Raw genomic sequence first — 22,685 nt, 5'->3', positions numbered from 1 at the left:
GTATTATTAATAAGGGTCAATAAATATATTTAGAAAAAAATCCAATTGGTGTCCTAATGGTAAAAGTTTTTGGGGTCATGTAAAGACCTCCAGGGTAGTCACGAGGCAAGGGGATAACTTTCCGCACTGTAATGCAGACAGCACTGCCGGTAATACTAATTGTCGGTATTTTTCAGGCTCTGGAATAATACCTTTCATAGAGTCATAATCATGTGATCAGTCACGTACAGGGGTGGAGCTTGTTCTTCAATAACTTACTTTATGGTACAAGCTGTTCAGGACTCTCTGTATGGGGAAGAACAGAATGGTAGAAGAGCTAAGTGAAGGAGGGAAGGGTGGAGGAAGAGCTTTGTGCTGGAGAAGTGTGTAGATAACAGGGGTAAGAGTGGGGGAAGGGTGGAAGGAGCATAGCTGACTGTTGGGGGAAGGGTGGAAGTGCAAATGATGTGTGTATGGGGGACCTGCAGGTAGCGGAGCTAAGTGTATAGCGAGAGCATGGAGAAAGCTGGCTGTATGCGGGTCAATATATGGGGTAGGGAGGAAGCTGAGCTGTGTGTGCAGTAAGTACAACAGAGAGAATAGGAGCAACATGGTGGCTCAGTGGTTAGCACTGTATCCTTGCAGCGCTGGAGTCCTGGGTTCGAATCCTGTCAGGGACAACATCTGCAAGGAGTTTGTATGTTCTCCCCGTGTTTGCATGGATTTCCTCCCATTCTACAAAAAGACATGATAGGGAAAAAAAAGGTACATTGTGATCCATATATGGATCAAAAAACGGAGAAAAAGCAGTGTGTATGTGTGTGTATGAGTACAATCCGCTCTAAGTATCACCGTATTGAAGTCCAAATGAATAAAGTTGGCGTATAAGCTAGCTTAGAGAAACACAGACACAGAGTTCTTGTGTATATAGTGGGTTCTGTTGTAAATTTGCGGTCTTGGTCTCTGAAGTCCGGCCAATAGTAAAAATACAACAGGCACTTACTGACAGCTAACACCCTGCTCCATAACATCGGATTGGAGCTGAGCTTTAACCCCTTGAATGCTGCGATCAAGCATGACCGCAGCATCCAAGGGGTTCCGTCATGATCGGGGGGTGCCGGTATCTGTAATCTAAATTTTTTTGAGGGTTGCAGTTTTCAAAATGGGGTCACTCCTTTTGGGATTCCCCTTTTCTGGTACCTTAGAGGCTCTGTAAACATGACATGGCGTCCTGCATCTGTACTCCAAAAGCCACATAGCGCTCCTTCCCATCTGCACCCTGCTGTGTTCCCAAACTGCAGCTTATGCCGCATGTATGACACTGGTATACCCAGGATAACGTATGTATTGTCATATGTGATATAAACTGATATTAGGGCACAGCCTGGCACAGAAAGGAGGGAGCGCTATTTGGTTTTTGGCGCACAGATTTAGACAGTTTAGCTTTTGGATGCCATGACCCTTTTGCAGAGCTCCTGAAGTGCCAGTAAAGTAGATTCCCCTGACATGTCACCCCATTTTGGAAACTACATTTACTTGAAGCAATTTATCCAACAGTTGCTATAATTTATTCTCTAGAAATGAATACGCAGCTGACTGCAAAAAGTGAAAATGGCAATTTTTCCAGGAATATGTAATTCCAATGCATAATATGTTGTGCCTGGCTTGTATCAGAGATGAAGGCTCCAAAATCTGTTGTGCCCAGGATACCCGCTTACCAGTTTTTGTAGTGTGTGTCTCTGCTGACACAAACTGGGCACAACATATTTTCCTTTTCAATATCAGCTGCACAATCATTTATTGAAATTAAATGAATGCAATACTCAAGGGTTAAAAATGCTCGCTACCCTACTTGATAAATCCCTTTAGGGGTGTAGTTTCCAAAATGGGGTCAAAAGTCTACAGAATCCACTTTACTGGTAATTCAGGGGCTCTGCTAAAGTGATAAGACATCCAAAAACCAAACTGGGCTCCAAAAACCAAAATAGCGCTCCTTCCCTTCTGTGCCCAAACAGCAGTGTATACCCACATATGATATTATTATCCGGGGTACACCAGTGTCAGACATGTGGGTGTAAACTGCCATTTGGGTACACAGCAGGGGGTAGATGTGAAGGGGCGCTATGTGCTTTTGGAGTGCAGATTTAGATTGTTGGTTTGTGGACACTTTGTCACATTTGCAGAGACCCTAAAACTTCCCCTACAAAATGGGGTCACTTCTTGGAGAATTCCAATTTACTGGCACCTCCAGGGCTCTGCAAAAACAACATGGTGTCCAGAAATCTGTACCCCAAAAGCTAAAAAGCGCAGTGCTCCTTCCCTCCTGAGCCCTGTTGTGTGTCCAAGCAGCAGTGTACACCCACATATATAACTATTTGACCCCGGGATGGCCCATTTAATGGTTTTATGAGTGTATGTCTCTGATGACTCAGTGGGTACAATGTATTGGGCATCAAAATGGTATATTTCTTTAAAAATTTCCATTTTCACATTGTACTTTACCCCTTGTGAAATTACTTGAGGGGTGTAGTTTCTAAAATGGGGTCACTTTTGAGGTATTTACATATTATTGGTACTTTAGCGGCTCTGCAAATGTCACATGGCACCTTAACACTATTCCAGCAACCAGTTAAATACATTGTATAGACCAGGGGTCTCAAACTCGCGGCACGCGGGCCAACTGCGGCCTTCGGGACAATAGTTTGCAACACCCGGCCGCATCGATTGGAGGCATTAACCCCTCTGGCGCCTCGATTAAAGCTGACCGAGGCGCCATTTTCCCAGCAGCGCATGGGCGCCGCTATTTTGCCCGTGATCGCCGGCACCTGGAGTATGCTCCAGGGCTGACGTCACGTTGGGATGACAGTCAGGAGCCTTGTAAAGACTCCCCGGCCGGTCTGCAGTGATTTTCTTTTGCAGGCTGCTCTATGCATCCTGCAAAAGAAATGACGATTTTTTGCATTGTAATGCATTGCATTAGTGATCAGACCCCCTGGGGTTCATGACCCCCCTAGGAGGTCTAATAAATCCAAAAAAAAAATAAAAGTAAGAAAAAATATTTAAAATTTTTAAAAGTATTTAAAATTCAAATCACGCCCTTTTCCCTAGAATACATATATAGAAGTATTCTAATACTGTGAAGCACATCCATGTTAGGTCTCCCTGTGTCCAGAAAAACTCGCTGTATAAATCTATAACAATATTTCTCCAGTACGGTAAACACCACAGCAGGAAACAGAGTCAAAAGGGCCAAACCGACGTTTTTTCACTGTTTTGCCTCTGATAAAAATTTGAATAAAAATAATCAAAGCAAAAGCAATTCCCCAAAATGGTAGAACTGGGAAGTACACCCGTCCCCGCAAAAAAAGACGCCCTACACATCCCCGTACACAGAAGTATAAAAAAGTTACGGGTGTCAGAACATGGCAACTTTTAGAAATAAAAAAAATTGGGAAATCCTGATGCGGCCCAGCCTCACCCAGACTCTACCTCCAGCGGCCCCCGGGTAAATTGAGTTTGAGACCCCTGGTATAGACAAAGAACAGGTTGGACCAGTATAATTAGCATAACATGATTGGGGCAAAGTGGTCACATGGTTCAGGAGAGGAGTCGCATCTCATTATGGCTGAGGGGGGTGAGCTCTCTAAAACGGCTGCAGGCATCGCCCCACATGGCCCTGGAATCCAAAATGGAGGTTACACAAGCTGATATCCCCTACAGTATATGTGTGAGCAGAACAGAGGCGGTATACAGCTGGAAACCAACATATAGGTTGTAGAGATCTGAGGTTTCTTTCATATATGACTAAGTACAATAGCACTCACTGAGCGCGGTGTATACAGAGATGGGGATGTGAGGACGGTAATATAACCAGTCTCTGCCTTCTCTAGAGGAGCTCCGGATGTAGTCACAGCCGACTCCCCAGATCTGCAGCTACTAAACACTACAAGGACGGACGGGTATATAGTCTATGGGCGCTCCTGAACTGGTTAAGGCTGCATTCACACGGAGTAACGCCAGCGTGTATCACAGCCGTACACGCCGGCGTTACAGCAGGGCTGCCGTACACTTCCCATTCATTTCTATGGGAGCCGGCATGCGAGCGCTCCCCATAGAAATGAATGGCCTGCTTCTTTCACTGCGAGCAATCCTATTGAAGTGAATGGGAAGTGCCGGCGTGTACAGCTGTGATACACGCTGGCGTTACTCCGTGTGAATGCAGCCTAATGGAGTTACATTTTCTCATTAATTTCCTGCACCAAAACTTTTTGTATATAATAAAAAAAATAAAAGGAAATAAATAAAAAAGATATTTCCTGGTCCATAAACACCTGAAGAAAAATCTAAAACAAAAATGTATAAATTTCTGTATTTTATCTCTTTGCCGCCCCCAAAAATGTTAAAAAGTGTTTAATAACTCCTGGGTTACCCAATAGGAAAATACAAAAATGTCCTGGTCATTAAGGGGTTACATAAGGGGTAAAATGACTGTTCCGGTTATTACAGAGACCCCCACACGGGGACAGACATAACCCATACACATGACATATACAGACACCTATTCCTTATAGTCCACCATCATTACAGTATATTATAGTCAGTGATATTCTACTCACCAGACGGGGGCGCTCCGCACTCTCTGCTCAGGTATATATATATATATATATATCTCCTGTCAGGGTCTCCTCCTCAGGTAAGTTCCCTCCTTGTAAGTTCTCTGGTAAATAAACCTCCTGGACAATGCTTGGATCTATATAGCCCTATGGTGGCCACATCTGCCCTCCCCCATTACCTCCTTCCTGATCAGAGACACTATTGAGGATGACACTGGGCTCCACCTCATACAATATCCTCCTGAGACCCCCCACCATGCACACATTGTATCTGCATTGTACCTATTGTTTCCCCCCCTATTTATTATCTGTAAGGGATTCCTGAGATACTCCGAGACCTTCTCATGTGAGAATCAGGAGAGACAATGGACATCTTACATCCTGATGTCCAGACCTGAGACCATCCCCCGGACCCTCCATCATTATCCCATAGACATGACCATCCCCCGGACCCTCCATCATTATCCCATAGACATGACCATCCCCCGGACCCTCCATCATTATCCCATAGACATGACCATCCCCCGGACCCTCCATCATTATCCCATAGACATGACCATCCCCCGGACCCTCCGTTATTATTAGAGATGAGCGAACAGTAAAATATTCGAGGTTCGATATTTGTTTCGAGTAGCCCCTCAATATTCAACTACTCGAATCGACTATCGAACCCCATTATAGTCTATGGGGGGAATATGCTCGTTTCAGGGGTAGGCAACATTCAATCAAATTATACTTAGCAAGTCCACGAGTGAGGGTCGGGCTGGATCCTCCGAGAAGTCTTCTCCTTGCAGCGTCCCCACAGCGTCTTCTGGCTCTGAATTTACTCTGCCAGGGATCGGGCTTGGGCAGAGCCGACCACGCATACCCAAACTACAAGCGGACAGGGAATCAGGGAATGCAGTTTGTGAGGGAAGGGGGGTAAGGGGGATTAGCAGGGTGGGTCTACATCAAATGTTCACCTTAGGGCCCCGCCACTCCTAGTTACACATCTCAGTCCTATCCTGAGTACACCTATAGTCCAGCAGATAACTCTGACCCCATGGATTTCTTGGCCAATAGTCTTGGCCCAGTTTGTCAGGAGAGTTTTATCTTGTCCGACCACAAGAGAATATTGATGTCACCGAATAGTGATGTCATCGTCTCCCTGTATTTTTTTTTATGTATATTGTGAGCCCCATATAGGGATATATCTCTGTCTGTCTGTCCGTCTGTCTGTCTGTTTGTTCTCTAATGCGAACCAAACGACTGGACCGATCTTCATCAAATTTGGTACAGAGATACTTCAGATAACAGGGAAGGTTTAAGACGAGACTCCAACTCGCTCGGACGTACAGTTGCTGAGATACAGCATTCCAAAAACAGTGCCCCTCCCCCCCCCTTAGCCAATACAAACCTGCAAGACTTTCACTCATATTCCAACTGCAATACACACGGTCATTCCACATTCACAATACAACACTGATATCCAAACTGAGATACATGCATCAGAGGATTAGATACACAGATCAGCACACAGTATCACACAGGGGAGGATTAGATACACGGGTCTGCACACAGTCCCACAAACCAGAGGATTAAATACGCACTTCTGTACACAGTTATACACACTGAAGGATTTGATACGTGCATCTGCACACGGTTCCACATGCCGAAGGATTAGATACAGGCGTCTACACACAGTTCCACACTCCAGAGGATTAGATATGCGCGTCTGCACACATTTGTACACGCCATAGGATTAGATACACACGTCTGCACAGAGTACCACATGCCGTAGGATTAGATACTTGCATCTACACATAGTTCCACACTCCAGAGGATTAGATACGCGCGTCTACACACAGTTCCACACACCAGAGGATTAGATACGCGCGTCTGCACACATTTGTACACGCCATGGGATTAGATAGACACGTCTGCACACAGTACCACATGCAGTAGGATTAGATACGCGCGTCTACACATAGTTCCACACGCCGAAGGATTAGATATGCGCCTCTTCACACAATACCACACATGGGAGGATTAGATACGTGTGTGTGCACACAGTATCACACTTTGGAGGATTAGATACATGCCTCTGCACACAGTACCACAAGCCAGAGAATTAAATAAGCGTCTCAGCACACAGTACCACACGGGGGAGGATTAGATACGCGCGTCTGCACACAGTACCACATGGGGGAGGATTAGATACGCGCGTCTACACACAGTACCACATGCCGGGGGATTGGATACACGCGTCTACACACAGTTCCACATGCCGTAGGATTAGATAAGCAGGTCTGCACACAGTACCACCTGCCGTAGGATTAGATACGTACGTCTGCTTACAGATCCACACACCAGAGGAATAAATACACGCATCTTCACACAGTTGTACACGCCATAGGATTAGATACACACGTCTGCATACAGTATCACATTCTGTAGGATTAGATACGCGCAACTACACACAGTTCCACACACCGTAGGATTAGATACAGGCCTCTTCACACAATACCACATAGGGGAGGATTAGATACAGGCCTCTGCACACAGTACCACATGCCAGAGAATGAGATATGCGTCTCAGCACACAGTTCCACATGGGGGAGGATTAGATACGCTCATCTGCACACAGTACCACACGCCAGAGTATTAGATACGCGCATCTACACACAGTACCACACGCCAGAGTATTAGATACGCGCGTCTGCACACAGTTTCACTTACTGGGGGATTAGATACGCGCCTCTTCACACAATACCACACGGGGAGGATTAGATATGTGTATCTGCATAAAGTACCACACCAACAAGGATTGGATACTTGCATTTAAACACAGTACTACACGGGGAAGGATTAGATACAGCTTTACTCCAGGTATCCATAACAACTGATCACAGGATTATCACTGACATTCAAAATGAGATAAACATAATCACATGACGCTTATGGACATACACACAAACAACATACAAAATACACCAGTGCAAAACTGGACAATTGTTATGGGGCCACTATATAAACATAAAATGTAATATACCCGTGCGAAGCCGGGTCCTCCCTCTAGTACTGTATATATATATAGATCACAATGTACTTTTTTTCCCTATCAGTAGGTCTTTGTAGAATGAGAGGAAATCCACGCAAACACGGGGAGAACATACAGACTCCTTGCAGATGTTGTTCCTGGCGGGATTTAAACCCAGGACTCCAGTGCTGTGAGGTTGCAGTGCTGAGCCAGCGTGTTGCCCCCGTCTCCCTGTATTCTCCTCCAGTTACTGCACTGCTGCTGATGCTGCTCCTAGATATCTACCACCATAACCCGCTGCTATTAGTAATAGAACCGCCATGTGTATCTATAACACCCCGGGCACAGACCTGTCCCTAATAAATGGGGGATTTTTGGAGTTTTTTAAATGTTACCAAAAATGAGAACAAATTGTCCTAATACGGAACCAAATAGAAGAGAAAGCTATGAAACATGAGGAAGAGTCACTCCCTAAACTGGGGGCCCCTAAACATAGGACCTATTAGTAATCTGTAATCTATCCGAGCCATCCACATGAAACTGCGAAATGTGTAATGCCGAGTCTGGGGCAGAACTAGCACAGAAGTGCAACAATAGCACTAAGGTTACTAAAGGGCAATTCCGGCCCAATCATTCAATGTAAATGAGAGTGTATGCGCAACGTCTGCGCTATTAGCACTGTCTGAATGGAAATGCACAAAGCAGGATTGGGATTAACAAAGCCACAATCCCAGCCTAAGGCGCTGCGTCACTTCTCAATATCAGCACCACCCGACCTCCATGTCTATGAATGTGCTAAAGATAGTCAGGAGCTCGGATACAGCGAGTGTCGCCCCCTATAGGTGCAGAGCTCTGTATATATGTCACTGGCTCCTCGATGGGCCAGTCCGACCCTGCCCATACCTCCATGCCCTGCCGCTCTAAGATCTTGGACCTGTATGCACTTGGCGCACCGGCACCTGCTGGTTGTTCTGTGGTATCACAAGGGATGCAGGTGTTATAGTAGGACCTAATGGGGGCAGTAGTCCCTCTGATAGATGAGATGGTGTAATGGTCACGGTAGCTGTAGTGGTGGTCCAGACTGTGGGGACCTCTCATAGGACACAGCAAGTCAATTTTCAAAAGAAGGATAGCAAAAGACACAGTCCTTTGTTAACCAAAAGTTTCTTTACTGAGGACTCTGATATAGTGCCGCCATACCTCACAGTGATACAGTCTCCTGTACAATACAGTGGGTGCATGTGAGGAGGACTACCATATAGTGCCGCCATACCTCACAGTGATACAGTCTCCTGTACAATACAGCGGGTGCATGTGCGGAGGACTACCATATAGTGCCGCCATACCTCCCAGTGATACAGTCTCATGTACAATACAGCGGGTGCATGTGCTGAGGACTACCATATAGTGCCGCCATACCTCACAGTGATACAGTCTCATGTACAATACAGCGGGTGCATGTGAGGAGGACTACCATATAGTGCCGCCATACCTCCCAGTGATACAGTCTCATGTACAATACAGCGGGTGTATGTGAGGAGGACTACCATATAGTGCCGCCATACCTCCCAGTGATACAGTCTCATGTACAATACAGCGGGTGTATGTGAGGAGGACTACCATATAGAGATGAGCGAACAGTGTTCTATGGAACACATGTTCGATCGGATATCACGCTGTTCGCCATGTTCGAATCGAACACCGCGTGGTAAAGTGCGCCATTACTCGATTCCCCTCAGGGACAAGAACTACGACACAGGTGACGTTGAAAAAAGTAGGAAAAACCCATTGGCTGCCGAAAACATGTGACCTCTGATTTAAAAGAACAGCGCCGCCCAGGTTCGCGTCATTCTGAGCTTGCAATTCACCGGGGACGGAGGTTTCTGTCCAGTTAGCTAGGGCTTAGATTCTGGGTAGGCAGGGACAGGCTAGGATAGGAAGGAGAAGACAACCAACAGCTCTTATAAGAGCTAAATTCCAGGGAGAAGCTTGTCAGTGTAACGTGACACTGACGGGCTCAATCGCCGCAACCCAGCTTTCCCAGGATCCTGAATGGAATACACTGACAGTGTATTCCTGTATACCCTATATATACCCCCGATCCCTGTTCCAATGGTGTGCCCCCCCACCTTCACCCCAGAAATACACTGCAAGTCCCCTAGCAATATAATTGGGGTTATATACACCCACTATGTTTGCTACTGCCATATAGTGCCATTGTCTGACTGGGAATTCAAAGAATATATTGGGGTTACAAATACCTACCAATACAAATACCTACTAAATACCAAATAATTTGGGGATTCATTCACCCTACATCTCAGGCTCTTGCCATATTCACCCAGGTTGTCAGTGCTGCACCAGCTCGTTCTCAGACAGCTCGGCCCGAAAAACACATTACCTATATAGAGGATTTGGACAATGAAGACAACATGTTCTAAATCTAATGTCTGCACCTTCTCCAGAATTAAAATGAAGGCAGCGTTTAACTTTCAAATAGCACTGCACAAAGGAAGATCTTATCAGCTTGTCTCATGACATGCTACTAAAAAGTGTCATTTGTGTATCTTAATGTAAATATAGTTGTATAAGCTTTTTGGGTTTTAGGCACTGCCAAGTTATTTATTACCACCCGCTCCCTTATAATGATGATGACGCCAAAGTCACTGTGGGTGTTCAGAGCTCACAGCTTTGGTTGACATTTGTCTTGCTCTCTGTCGGTACCAGCTGTCTTTTTGGATACCGTAAAGTTATGTTGACTTTATTAACAGCTATAGAAGCTTTAGCCAGGTTGTGACGGTGTGTAACCCTAACAACACTAAGTGGGATACACATTAATAGTCAGTCTATGTACGCTAAACGTATCACTGAAGTAATTTTTTTTCCCTCTCCCCTAATATAAGAAAGGAACAGACATTAGACCTAGACCGGGGTTCGAGGCTTGTAAAAATCCAGTATTATTTGTTCTCCATGATGTGAAATATGTGTTAGACTCTTGAAAAGCAACCCAAGATGAAGTCAGCCATGTGTGCCAGTGTGTTACTTGGCATGCCTTTGCTGGCCCCAACTGTAAGGGTCACTCTCCATTTCCTCCATTTTCCACTCCCCTTCACACCATTTGTGGTGAAGCAATGGGATGCACTGAAGTGCACCCTCTAGCCTCGTGTGGGACAGGGACATCAGATGCCACTCCAACCCCCTCGTCTTCCTCCCCCAGCCAACGTTGCGAAGATGTGAGGAGTGTGCTCTGAATGTTTTCTGCCTAGCAGAGGCTAGTTCTCACTTACGAAAATGCCCCCACTTTGACCTGTATATCAGGCACAATGGTGAGAAACATGGCACCAACAAGTTGAAAACGTGGGCCATGCGTGGACCGTGTTTGAGTCTGGCATGCTCCAGATGTGCTACCAGGTTCCAGCCATTATCACAGGTGCAAAAATGCCAGGCCCCAGGTGTAGCAGGGAAAGAAACATTGCCATCTCAGCCAGGATGGCATCCCTGACCTCGGAGGCACTGTGCTGTCTGTCCCCCAAGCTGATCAGCTTCCGCATGGCCTGCTGACATCTCTCCACACCAGTGTTACAGCGTTTGCCGCTAGTAGCTGGGGTGGAGGTTGCAGCGTCGTAGGGTTTCAGTCTACTCCTGCCATGAATTTTGGCCTGGGAGAGGAGATAGGCCACCCCAGTTTGCACCCGGGGACCAGACTCCACCACATTCACCCTGCCTGTCATTAAAGATAAGCACTGCAGCATCCCTGACCACAGGCGCTTGTCCATGTGTCGGTGGTCAAGTGGACCTTGCAGCAAAGCGCAGAGCTCTGGGCCTGACTGATGTTATGGGACACATGCAGGCGCAAGGCAGGGACAGCACACCAAGAGAAGTAGTAACGGCTAGGCCCAGCATAGGGAGGTGCCCCAGCTGCCATCTGCTGACGGAAGGCCTGGGTATCCAGAAGCATAAACAAGCACCAACATCTCCAGGGCCAGCAGTTTATCGATGAGGCTGTTAAAGGCTTGGGCATGGGGGTGGGTTGTGTTGTACTTCTGCCTGCAATGAAAAGCTTGGGAGATGTGGAGTGGCTCGGAAGAGGCGCATGATGGTGCAGGCCAAAAGGGCGCATGAGGGTGAACTCCCCAATGTGTCAGAGATAGGTGTGTAGGTGTCCTTGCATCATATCCTTGCACCATACTTGGCTTTGGAATTTAATTCTGTGCCAAAAAGTGGTTAAGACAGCGATCCCTCAGCTACTCCCGTTACACTGTCTATTGACAACTCCAGCATTGAAGTTACCATTTCTTGAAGTGGACCACCACTTCTAAGATCCCAAAGGAAGTAGGCAAGAGATGTGCAGTGCAGAAAAAAAGATGAGAAAATAAGTGCACAGAGCACATAGGGATTGGAGAGGACAGAGCTGGGGTCGGCCAGGTATTCCCACAACATGCGCCTATACTTGTCCCTCCTGGTGACACTAGGCCCCTGAGTGGCAGTAATTTGTCCAGGGGGGCCATTAACGTGTTCCAGACCTAGGAATAAGTCTTCCAACAGGGTAGAGTTTTGCATGCCTTTGCTTCTACCCACTGTTTTTGCTGCTTAGCTTCCCTCCACATCTACACTGCTTTCGCCCCTAAACATCACCCCAGTTTATGCATCTGCTTCTACCCTGTTTTTTTTTTGTTGAATTAGCTTCCCTCCACATCTACACTGCTTTAGCCCCTAAACATCACCCCAGTTTATGCCTTTGCTTCTACCCTGTTTTTTTGTTGAATTAGCTTCCCTCCACATCTACACTGCTTTCGCCCCTAAACATCACCCCAGTTTATGCCTTTGCTTCTACCCTGTTTTTTTGTTGAATTAGCTTCCCTCCACATCTACACTGCTTTAGCCCCTAGACATCACCCCTGTCCATGTGTGGTCGGTGGCCTCATCATCCACCAACTCCTCTTCCAATTGCGCACTGCCCCCTTACTGCAAACCGCACATGACCACAGCTTGCCCTGATGGCAACTGTGTCTCATGATCCCCACTGAGGTCCAGACAAGTCGGTGGCGGGTCCAACACCCCAAAATTGGAAGGAAATGGCGGATGCTGCAGTATTTCTAACACCTGTTCCTGGTGCTCGGGCCTGGGCTGTGTTGTACCCTGCACCCTGCTTAACGCAGCTGCCATATTCGGAGTTGTGATGAGCGCATGCTAATGTTTTGTGTCCAGTGCAATGGATGGGATGGGATTTCACATAAGTCTGCCACCCATGGCCACTCATGGTTGAGCAACTGAGGGAGTTGACTTTAACGAACCCGAGGGTTTTGCAGTTGGAACTTCATCAAAGGTCTGTGCTGCTCACACACTCTGCTCAACACATGATATGTTTAGTGCCAGCAGTGTGGAGACGTCGCACAACAGCCGTTGTTCCAGCAGGTACAGGCATTGTAGGAGTGCATAGAGGCTAGCGGCGGCAACTATAGACTTTAAAAACTATCCGCACAAGCGCCACACTTTCACCAGTAGCTCAGGAACATTGGGGTACCTTTTTCAAAAGATTAGCAGAAATGAGTTAAAAACGTGGCCCAGGCATGGAATATGTTGCAGGCTGCCAAGCTACAGAGCCGATCCCAGGTTACGGCTATTATCACACATGACAACATGCCTGGGCCCAGGTGCAGTGGCAAAAACCACATTGCCGTCTCATCGAGGATGGCATGACTCACTTTGTAGGCAGTGTGCTGTCTGGCCCCCAAGCTGATGAGCTTCAGCACGGCCCGCTGACGTCTCCCCACACCAGTGTTGCAGCGTTTCCAGCTCGTAGCTGGGGTCGATTTAACAGCGGAGGAGGGTGGTGTTTCAGCCCTCCTCCCAGGAATGTTGTGTGGGTAGACAAGTCAGTCCACCACATTTTGCGACCCTGTCCACACCTCAACTACATTCAACCACTGTGCCAAAATTGAAAGGTAGCATCCCTGTCCGCATGCACTTGTCCATTCGTACCTGGTCACGTGGAACTTTAGGGCTAAGCGCTGAATTTAGGGACCGCCTCATGTTTGGGGGAAAGTGCTGGTGTGGACGGCACAGTGCGGTGGCGCAGTAGACACTCTGCCCAAAAAGGGCAGAGTGTCCCCCAGCCGGGACTCGAACATCTCCTGGGCCAGATTTTTTGAGATGAGGCCGTTGAAGCCTTGGGCATGTGGGTGGGTTGCGCTGTACTTTAGCATGAAATGAAAGGCCTGGGAGATGGGGAGTTGCTGGGAAGAGGCGCATGATGGCGCGGGCAAAAGGAGAAGTGGCAGGAAAAGGTGAGGATGAGGGTGAACTCCCCAAAGTGTCAGAGGCAGATGTGGAGGTGTCCTGGCTTCTGGTCTGGACTGCAGCGCCAGCCCTGTCAACAGTGGGAGAGGCAGTGGCCGCAAGGCCAAACGACGATTATCCTGCGCTTGCTCTCACCCACTGAGCCCAGGGCTTGCCTTCCAAATAATGGCACCCGCAAGAGGTGGTGAGATTCCTCTCTGCAGATCTCCAACCCATCTTGGACTTGCAAATTGCACTAAATTTGTCATGTAACTGACATGTATATGATGAGTCCATCCATTGTCTGTTCATTTTGGTGAAAGTCAGCCTGTCAGCTGACAGACAGCTGTGCTTGTCAGTGATGATGCCACCGGCTGCTTGTACCCCCAGTTTTTGCTGCTTAGCTTGCCTCCACATCCACACTGCTTTTGCCCCTACACATCACCCCTATCCATGCCTGTGCCTCTAGCCATAAGTCTGCCACCCATGGAAACTCATGGTGCAGAAAGTGAGGGAGCTGACTCTGAGGAACCCTTGGGTTTTGTAGCTGGTACTCCATCAAAGGTCTCTGCTGCTCACACACCCTGCTCAACATACGGTATCTAGGGTTAGAGCATGTGGTGACCTCGCACAACAGTAGGTGCTTCAGGCAGATGTAGGCCTTGCTAGAGTGTATTGCGGCTAGCTCCAGGTACTGTAGACTTGGGAAAGTGGGTGTCCAAGTGCCGCACTTTCACCCTTAGCTCAGCTAATTTGGGATATGTTTTTAAAAATCGTTGCACCACTACATTGAACACGTGGGCCAGGCATGGAACGTGTTGGAGGCTGGCAAGCTCCAGAGCCCTCCAACAAGACAAAAAAGCCTGGCCCCAGGGGCAGCGGGGATAAACAAATTGCCATCTCATCCAGGATGGCATCCCTGACCTCAGAGGCAGTGTGCTGTCCGTACCCCAAGCTGATGAGCTTCAGCCCAGCCTGCTGACGTCTCCCCACACCAGTGTTGCAGCGTTTCCAGCTCGTAGCTGAGGTCAATCTAACAGCGGAGGAGGAGGGTGGTGTTTCAGCCCTCCTCCCAGGAATGTTGTGTGGGGAGACAAGTCAGTCCACCACATTTTGCGACCCGGTCCATGCCTCAAGTACATTCAACCACTGTGCCAAGATTGAAAGGTAGCGTCCCTGTCCGCATGCACTTGTCCATTCGTAGCTGGTCACGTGGATCTTTTGGGAAAAGCGCTTAACTTAGGGACCGCCTCATGTTTGGGGAAAAGTGCTGGTGTGGACGGCACAGTGAGGTGGCGCAGTAGCCAGCAGGCCCAAAAAGGACCCCAACATCTCCTGGGCCAGAATTTTTGAGATGAGGCCGTTGAAGCCTTGGGCATGTGGGTGGGTTGTGCTGTACTTTAGCCTGGAATGAAAGGCCTGGGAGATGGGGAGTTGCATTGCAAAGTGTGTAAACCACACTCAGTTTGTCCTCGACCTATACATTTAGAAATTATCTTCCCCAGCGAGGAACGTGGCCTCGATGGGGGAATTTTTCTAAGGAAGCTAGAAAAGAGGGCATCTTGGGCCTTGCTGGCTCAGGTCTAGCTTCTGTCATGCAGCTGTCTTCTGCCTCTGGACATCCCTTTGCCTCTAGCCACCTTTTTCCCTGCTTAGCTTGCCTCCACATCCACACTGCTTTTGCCCCTAGACATCACCCCAGTCCATGCCTTAGCTTGTACCCCCAGTTTTTGCTGCTTAGCTTGCCTCCACATCCACACTGCTTTTGCCCCTAGATATCACCCCAGTCCATGCCTCTGCTTGTACCCCCAGTTTTTTCTGCTTAGCTTGCCTCCACATCCACACTGCTTTTGCCCCTAGACATCATCCCTATCCATGCCTCTGCCCCTAGCCATAACTCTGCCACCCCTGGAAACTCATGGTGCAGAAACTTTGGGAGCTGACTTTGAGGAACCCTTGGGTTTTGTAGATGGAACTCCATCAAAGGTCTGTGCAGCTCACACACCCTGCTCAAGATATGGTATTGTAGGGTTTCAGCGTGTGTGAATGACGGACAACAGCCTGTGTTTGGACAGATGTAGGCCTTGCTAGAGTGTTTTTAGGCTAGCAGCGACTCCTGTACACTTGCAAAAGTGGGCGCACAAGCGCCGCATTTTCAACAGTAGCTTCGGTACATTTGGGTATGTTTTCAAAAAACGTTGCACCACTAAGTTAGACGTGGGCCAAACATGGAACGTGTTGGAGGCTGGCAAGCTCCAGAGCCGCTACCAGGTTCCAGCCATTATCACAGGCGTAAAAATGCCAGGCCCCAGGTGTAGCAGGGAAAAAAAAATGCCATCTCAGCCAGGATAGCATCCCTGACCTCAGAGGCACTGTGCTGTCTGTCCCCCAAGCTGATGAGCTTCAGCACTGCCTGCTGACGTCTCCCCACACCAGTGTTTTAGCGTTTGCCGCTAGTAGCTGGGGTGGAGGTTGCAGCGTCGTAGGGTTTCAGTCTACTCCTGCCATGAATTTTGGCCTGGGAGAGGAGATAGGGTACCTCAGTTTGCGCCCCGGGACCAGACTCCACCACATTCACCCTGCCTGTCCTTAAAGATAAGCAGCATCCCTGACCACAGGCGCTTGTCCAAGTGTCGGTGGTCAAGTGGACCTTGCAGCAAAGCGCGGAACTAAGGGCCCACCTGATGTTGAGTGACACGTGCTGGTGCAAGGCGGGGACGCCACACCGGGAGAAGTTGTGATGGCTAGGGATGGCATAGTGAGGTGCCACAGTTGCCATCAGGTCCGGGAAGGCGGGAGTTTCAACAAGCCGGAACGCCAACCTCTTCTGGGCCAGCAGTTTAGCGATGTTGGCGTTCTAGGCTTGCGTGGGTGGGTGGTTAGCGGTGTATTTCTGCCGGCGCTCCAATGTCTGAGAGATGGTGGGTTGTTGTAAAGAAGCGCCTGATGGTGCCTTTGATGGTGCAGGAGAAGGAGATAAGACAGAAACAGGGGAGGATGAGGGAGAAGTCAACAAAGTGGCGGAGGCAGATGAAGTGATGTCCTGGCTCGTCCTCTGGAGTGCATCACCAGCACTGTGAGCAGAGACAGTGGCATGAATGGCGGGCGACGTTTGTCCTGCCGTTGCTGCCTGCCACTGATTCCAGTGCTTGGATTCCAAATGACGGTGCATTGAAGTGGTGGACAGGTTGCTCTTCTCAGGGCCCCTACTCGATGTCGAGAGGCAAATTGTGTAGACGACACTATATCTGTCCTCGGTGCATTCCTTGAAAAAACTCTACACCTTCGAGAAACGTGCCCTCGATGGGGGAGTTTTTCTGGGCTGGGTACAAAAGGGAACATCTTCGGACATTCCGGGTCTGGCTTCGGCAAAGCTGTTGACCTCTGCCTCTAGCTACCCTTTTTGGTGCTGCACCTGCCTCAACATCAACACTACTTTCCCAGCTTGACATCCGCCTTGTCCAGGTGGGGTCGGTGTCCTCGTCGTCCACCACCTCCTCTTCCAACTCCTGTCTCGCCTCCTCCTCCTGCACAATGCGCATGTCAACTGGCTGCCCTGACAGCAACTGCATCTCATCGTCGTCGATGAGGGTGGGTTGCTGGTCATCCGCCACCAAATCGACCGGAGATGGAGGAGACTCTTGTGTTTGACAATGTGCTTTAAGCGTTATCTGACAGCCATTGCAAGACCTGTTCCTGGTTCTCGGGCCTACTAAGGTGTAGTGAACAAGGGGGTGCACGCTGGTGGTGGTAGTCCAGGGCTGATGGGGGTAGTAGTCACGGTTGTGTCACAGGCCTAAGTGGTATACAACCCTGTTCCCCTGTCACATACATGGACCTTTTCTTTTCTTTCACTTTAGCTGTTACTTTTCTACAGTGTACAGGCTGGAATGACTTCTGTGACAAAGAGTCCAGTAACAACGGTTTTGCAGAACTTTACTTGAAAGATCACTTGTGCATGCAATGTACAGATATCACAGTCTCTTTAGTAGCAAATAGCAGTATAGCTTTTACACTTATCACATGTAGTTGCAGCACTTCAGTCACAGTCCCATATCCACTGCAGTAGCAGGTATACAGATTTGGGGTAGGAAATAATTAATAGATATACAGTCCAGTGCAGCTTTAGCTCTACCTTGGGAGATGTGTCACAGCTTGGCTATACTGTGCAATGTGATGCAAGAGAGTACTTACAGAATAGGTGCTAGAGCAATGCCCTATAGCAGGGTGCTAAAGCTGTGAATCAACGACGTGGAAGCCGCATAGGTTAGATCCAGCTGGGGAACCCATGAGAAGCGTGGATCCAGGCAGAGGACTTCTTTATCCAACAGGTAACTCCTCTGACTTAGGCCAATAGAACAGGAATAGACTTTTAGATGATCTCCCAGGTGTGGACTGGCAGGAATTCAGTAGTTGGGATGGACTGGTAGCTGTATGTAGCTGATGTGAGGTTATGATCAGCCTGGAGCAATGCTGGCAGACATGTGGACTGGCTGGAAGCCAGGCTTAGTCCCTCTTCTCCAGTCCTCTCTCTGTGAACGCAGGGGCTAGACTGGGGACAAGTCTCAGCTTGACCTAGAAGCAGCTTGTGCTCCTATAGGCTGAGAGCAAAACATGTGACTGAAGTTTGCAAGATGCTCAAACATGTGGGGTTTGCAAAACATGTGGGTTTGCAAAGATAAAACAAGGTGCAAAGCTAGTTAACCTCTACACTGCTGCAGACAATTCTAACTGTATGCTAAGTAATGCAATACAATACAATATACAACACACAAATAGAATGGCTGGCATTAGAGATTACCACCTGACAATATAAGAGATAATATGGTGACAAAATGACTTTTTAAACAGAACATTAACATCTTGTTCTGGGACACTGCATACTTCCCCTCTTAAGATAAGCCGTCCTCGGCGTAAACCGTATTGGAGGGTGGTACCTAGAAAAATATGGAAAAGTACAAAAAGAGCATACCCAAGTGTAGGGTACTTGTAAGACTGCATATCAAAGTAAACTGGAGAAAAACAACATAACAGTTGAACTTGAAAAACAAAATTGTCCATCTCAAAACAGTAGTGAAATTTTGGTTTGAGTCTTTTCAGGCATTAATCCAAATGTCCATGAATAGCTCAATATAGCAAAGAAACAAGTGTCCTTTAGCTGCTCAGGTAGGATGAGTCCATGTAAGGCACAAAAGAAAGACATAATAAGCAATAAATGTCCATATAGTCCTTATAGCATGGGCAACAAGAATCAGTCCATAGGCTCTAAAATATAATATTCAATCATATGAAATATGAGTCAGGAGCTTTCAAAACATCTAGCCAACTATCTACATCATAAACACATAAGTAAAGGATATTAGTCTCTGTAGCGTGCAGGTGGGACTCCTTTGGTGCTTCGCTCCGAACGCCTCAGCACTTGGTTTTCCATGGGAGCAGGAACAAGAAAGTCTGTTACTTCTGCTTGAGCAGGAACGACACTGTCTCTTTCTTCTGTAGGTACTGGGATTGGTGCAGACACTGGAGCAGGAATGAACTGGTAGTATCCTGGCATGAACAGTGGTGGAGAATACATGGAGTCACCTGAAGCTGGTGGTGGTGGTCTTGTTTCAACCACAGGCATTGGTATATAGGATGGGGCAACGCGCTGTTGAGGTGTAGACTGTGGTAGCAGTTCCTCTTTTATACATAGCTTCAAGCGATTGCGATGGACAGTCTGTGGAGTTCTTCCATGTTTCTGGATCTCATAGACATCTGCTTCAGGATATGGAATAGCAGTAATCACATAGGGTTCAATTTCCCAAAGCGGATCCAATTTTCCTGATCTGTGACAGTTTTTCAACCATACTCGGTCTCCAATTAGCAATGGTTGAGCATTGGCTCGCAGATTGTACTCTTGTTCTTGTCTGCGACGAGCTTCATCCATACGGAAATCAACAATTTCTTGAGCTTCTTGTATCCTCCTTTTATGTTCAGATACCCAATCAGTTCTTGGTAACGGATTAACAGAGTCAGGAACTTGAATTCCCAATGCACGGTCTCTAGGAAGTTGACCTTGTCTTCCAAACATTAGGTAGAATGGCGAATATCCTGTAGAGCAGTGGGTAGTATTGTTGTAGACTTCCACTAGTTCGTCTAGTAGTTGAGGCCATTCATCTTTCTTTGTGACAGATGCTGTTCGCAGCATATTGATGAAAATCTGATTCACTTTTTCACAAAGTCCATTTCCTTGAGGGTGATATGCTGTTGTTCGCAGCTTTTTACACTCGTAGTATTGACAGAGTTCATGGAAGAGCTGTGATTCAAAGGCAGGTCCACGATCAGTTAGAACGGCTTCTGGACAGCCATAATGTTTAACATACTGTAGATAGAACATGATAGCTGTGGTACGTGCTGTAAGATCTTTAACAGGCACAACTACAACAAACTTGGAGTAGTGGTCCACCATAGTTAGAGCATAGGTGTAGCCTGAACGTGTGGGTGCAAGCTTCACGTCATCCAAAGCTACAAGCTCGTTTGGTCGATGAGTACGGATAGGATGAAGAGGTGCTTTCACATCTTTCTTACCGGCTTTGGCGAGATTACAGGCAGGACATTCATTACACCAATTCTCGATGTCTCCTCGCATTCCAATCCAATAGAAGCGGCGGCGGATTGTTGCTTCTGTCTTATGCACGCCGAAATGTCCTGATTGGTCATGATATGTGTCAAGGATGATCTTGGCATCACGCCTTGGAATGAGGATTTGATGTAGTCTTTCACCTGAGACAGGGTCTAGGGTGTTTCTTAGGATTAACCCTTTTTGGAGGAAGAGACGTCTGCGTTGTCTCCATAGATGAGTCAGTTCTATGTCAGGAAGTGACTTGCGTAGCCGGACAGGAATTCTTCCTGAAAGAAGATAATCATGGATTTCTCCAAGCACTCGACTCTCACCTTGTATAGTTTTCCACATAGATGAATCTTGGAGAGGTTCAGGTTTCTGTTGGGGAACTTCATCAGTTTCTGCAGTGGCATTGATGTTATTCTGCAGGGCGAACCTGTTGTAGAATGGAGGCATCTCGACTTCTTCCCAAAGATCATCTTGGACAGGTTCTTCACCAGTAGGTAGTCGAGAGAGTGCGTCTGCATTGACATTGGACTTCCCACTACGGTATTTGATTGTGAAGCAGAAATTTGCTAATCTGGATGCCCAACGCTGTTCAAGAGCACCTAATTTGGCAGTATCAAGATGCGCTAGTGGGTTGTTGTCCGTATACACGGTGAAGGGTGTAGCCGCAAGATAGTCCTTGAATTTTTCAGTGACAGACCACAATAGAGCTAGGAGTTCTAACTTGAATGAACTGTAATTCTTGTCATTCCGTTCGGTACCTCTAAGGCTTCGGCTGGCGTAGGCAATGACACGTTCTTTGTTATCCTGGACTTGAGACAATACAGCACCTAAGCCTTGATGGCTGGCATCTGTGTAGAGACAGAAAGGTTGACTGTAATCAGGATACGCCAAGATTGGAGGTTGAGTGAGAAGAGCCTTTAAAGCTTGGAATGCTTCTTCTTGTGGTTCACCCCAATCGACAGGAAGTTTTCTGTTGTAATTCTCCTTTGGACAACCACGTAACAATTCTGTGAGTGGTTCTGCAATTTGTGCGAAGTGAGGTATGAAGCGGCGGTAGTAGCCTGCAAAACCTAGGAAACTTCTTACTTCTTTGACGGTTCGTGGCGTTGGCCAATCTTGTACAACAATGGTTTTCTCAGGATCAGGTTGTACACCTTCAGCACTGACAACGTGTCCCAAGTAGTTGACTCTTGGTTTGAGCAAGTGACACTTTGACGGTTTTATCTTTAACCCATGCTGGATTAGCACGTCAAACACTTCTGCCAGATGACGGAGATGATCTTGATAGGTGCGGGAGTAGACTATAACATCGTCAAGGTACAACAGAACACTTTCAAAATTGAGGTGGCCAAGGCATCTTTCCATTAATCGCTGGAATGTAGCAGGGGCATTGCAAAGCCCAAAAGGCATTCCATTGAACTCATAGAGTCCCATAGGCGTGGTAAATGCCGTCTTCTCACGATCCTCTGGAGCCATGGGGACTTGCCAGTATCCGCTGGTTAAGTCCAAAGTGGAGAAGTAGGCTGCTTATCCAAGAGCAGTAAGCGACTCCTCAATTCGTGGAAGCGGGTATGCATCTTTATGAATGATATTGTTGAGCTTGCGGTAGTCTACACAAAATCGTATGTTACCGTCCTTCTTTCGCACAAGGACAATTGGTGCTGCCCAAGGACTTTGACTTTCCCGGATTACATTAGCATCTTTCATATCCTTAAGTAGTTTCTTCACCGGTTGGTACATCGCTGGTGGTACTGGACGATGTCTTTCCCTGATAGGAGGGTGTTCACTTGTCTTGATGTGATGCTGGATGAGGGTTGTCTTTCCAAAGTCAAGTGGATGTTGGCTGAAAGCCTTGTGGTGACGCTTGACTACGTTGAGGACTCCGTTGATATGGTCAATAGGAGTATTGGCATCTCCCACGCTGAGTTCTGACCACCAAGGGTTAGTAGCAGTCGTATTGGACCTGGATGTTGCAGCTTTAACTGATCGCTGGTGAGCGATGGTGTCATCATCGAAGACATCCTCAGGATCTAGATGGTATAGCTGGGCAACTGGATGAAACTTGTGGAGCTGTACAGGTGCATCACTTAAGTTCACTAGCCGTACTGGAACTTTACCGTTAGAAACAGTGACAATGCTTCTTGCAGCTTTCGCCAGTGGCTGACCATCAACTTGAATGGATTCA

At 47.5% G+C, this 22,685-nt stretch overlaps 1 protein-coding gene across 1 annotated transcript in view; it reads right to left on the bottom strand.

Moving 5' to 3' along the window:
* Positions 1 to 22,685, bottom strand: part of LOC142194227 (uncharacterized) — a 270,460-nt gene that overhangs the window by 16,077 nt on the left and 231,698 nt on the right. The window contains 1 exon segment of the mRNA XM_075263244.1: positions 4,855 to 4,874. Within this exon segment, the coding sequence (XP_075119345.1) occupies positions 4,855 to 4,874 (20 nt within the window).

Source organism: Leptodactylus fuscus, chromosome 2, assembly GCF_031893055.1.
Source record: "Leptodactylus fuscus isolate aLepFus1 chromosome 2, aLepFus1.hap2, whole genome shotgun sequence".
Taxonomy (NCBI): Eukaryota; Metazoa; Chordata; class Amphibia; order Anura; family Leptodactylidae; genus Leptodactylus; species Leptodactylus fuscus.
Note: the sequence above shows the minus strand (reverse complement) of the source record. Positions and strands in the feature narration are given on the sequence as shown.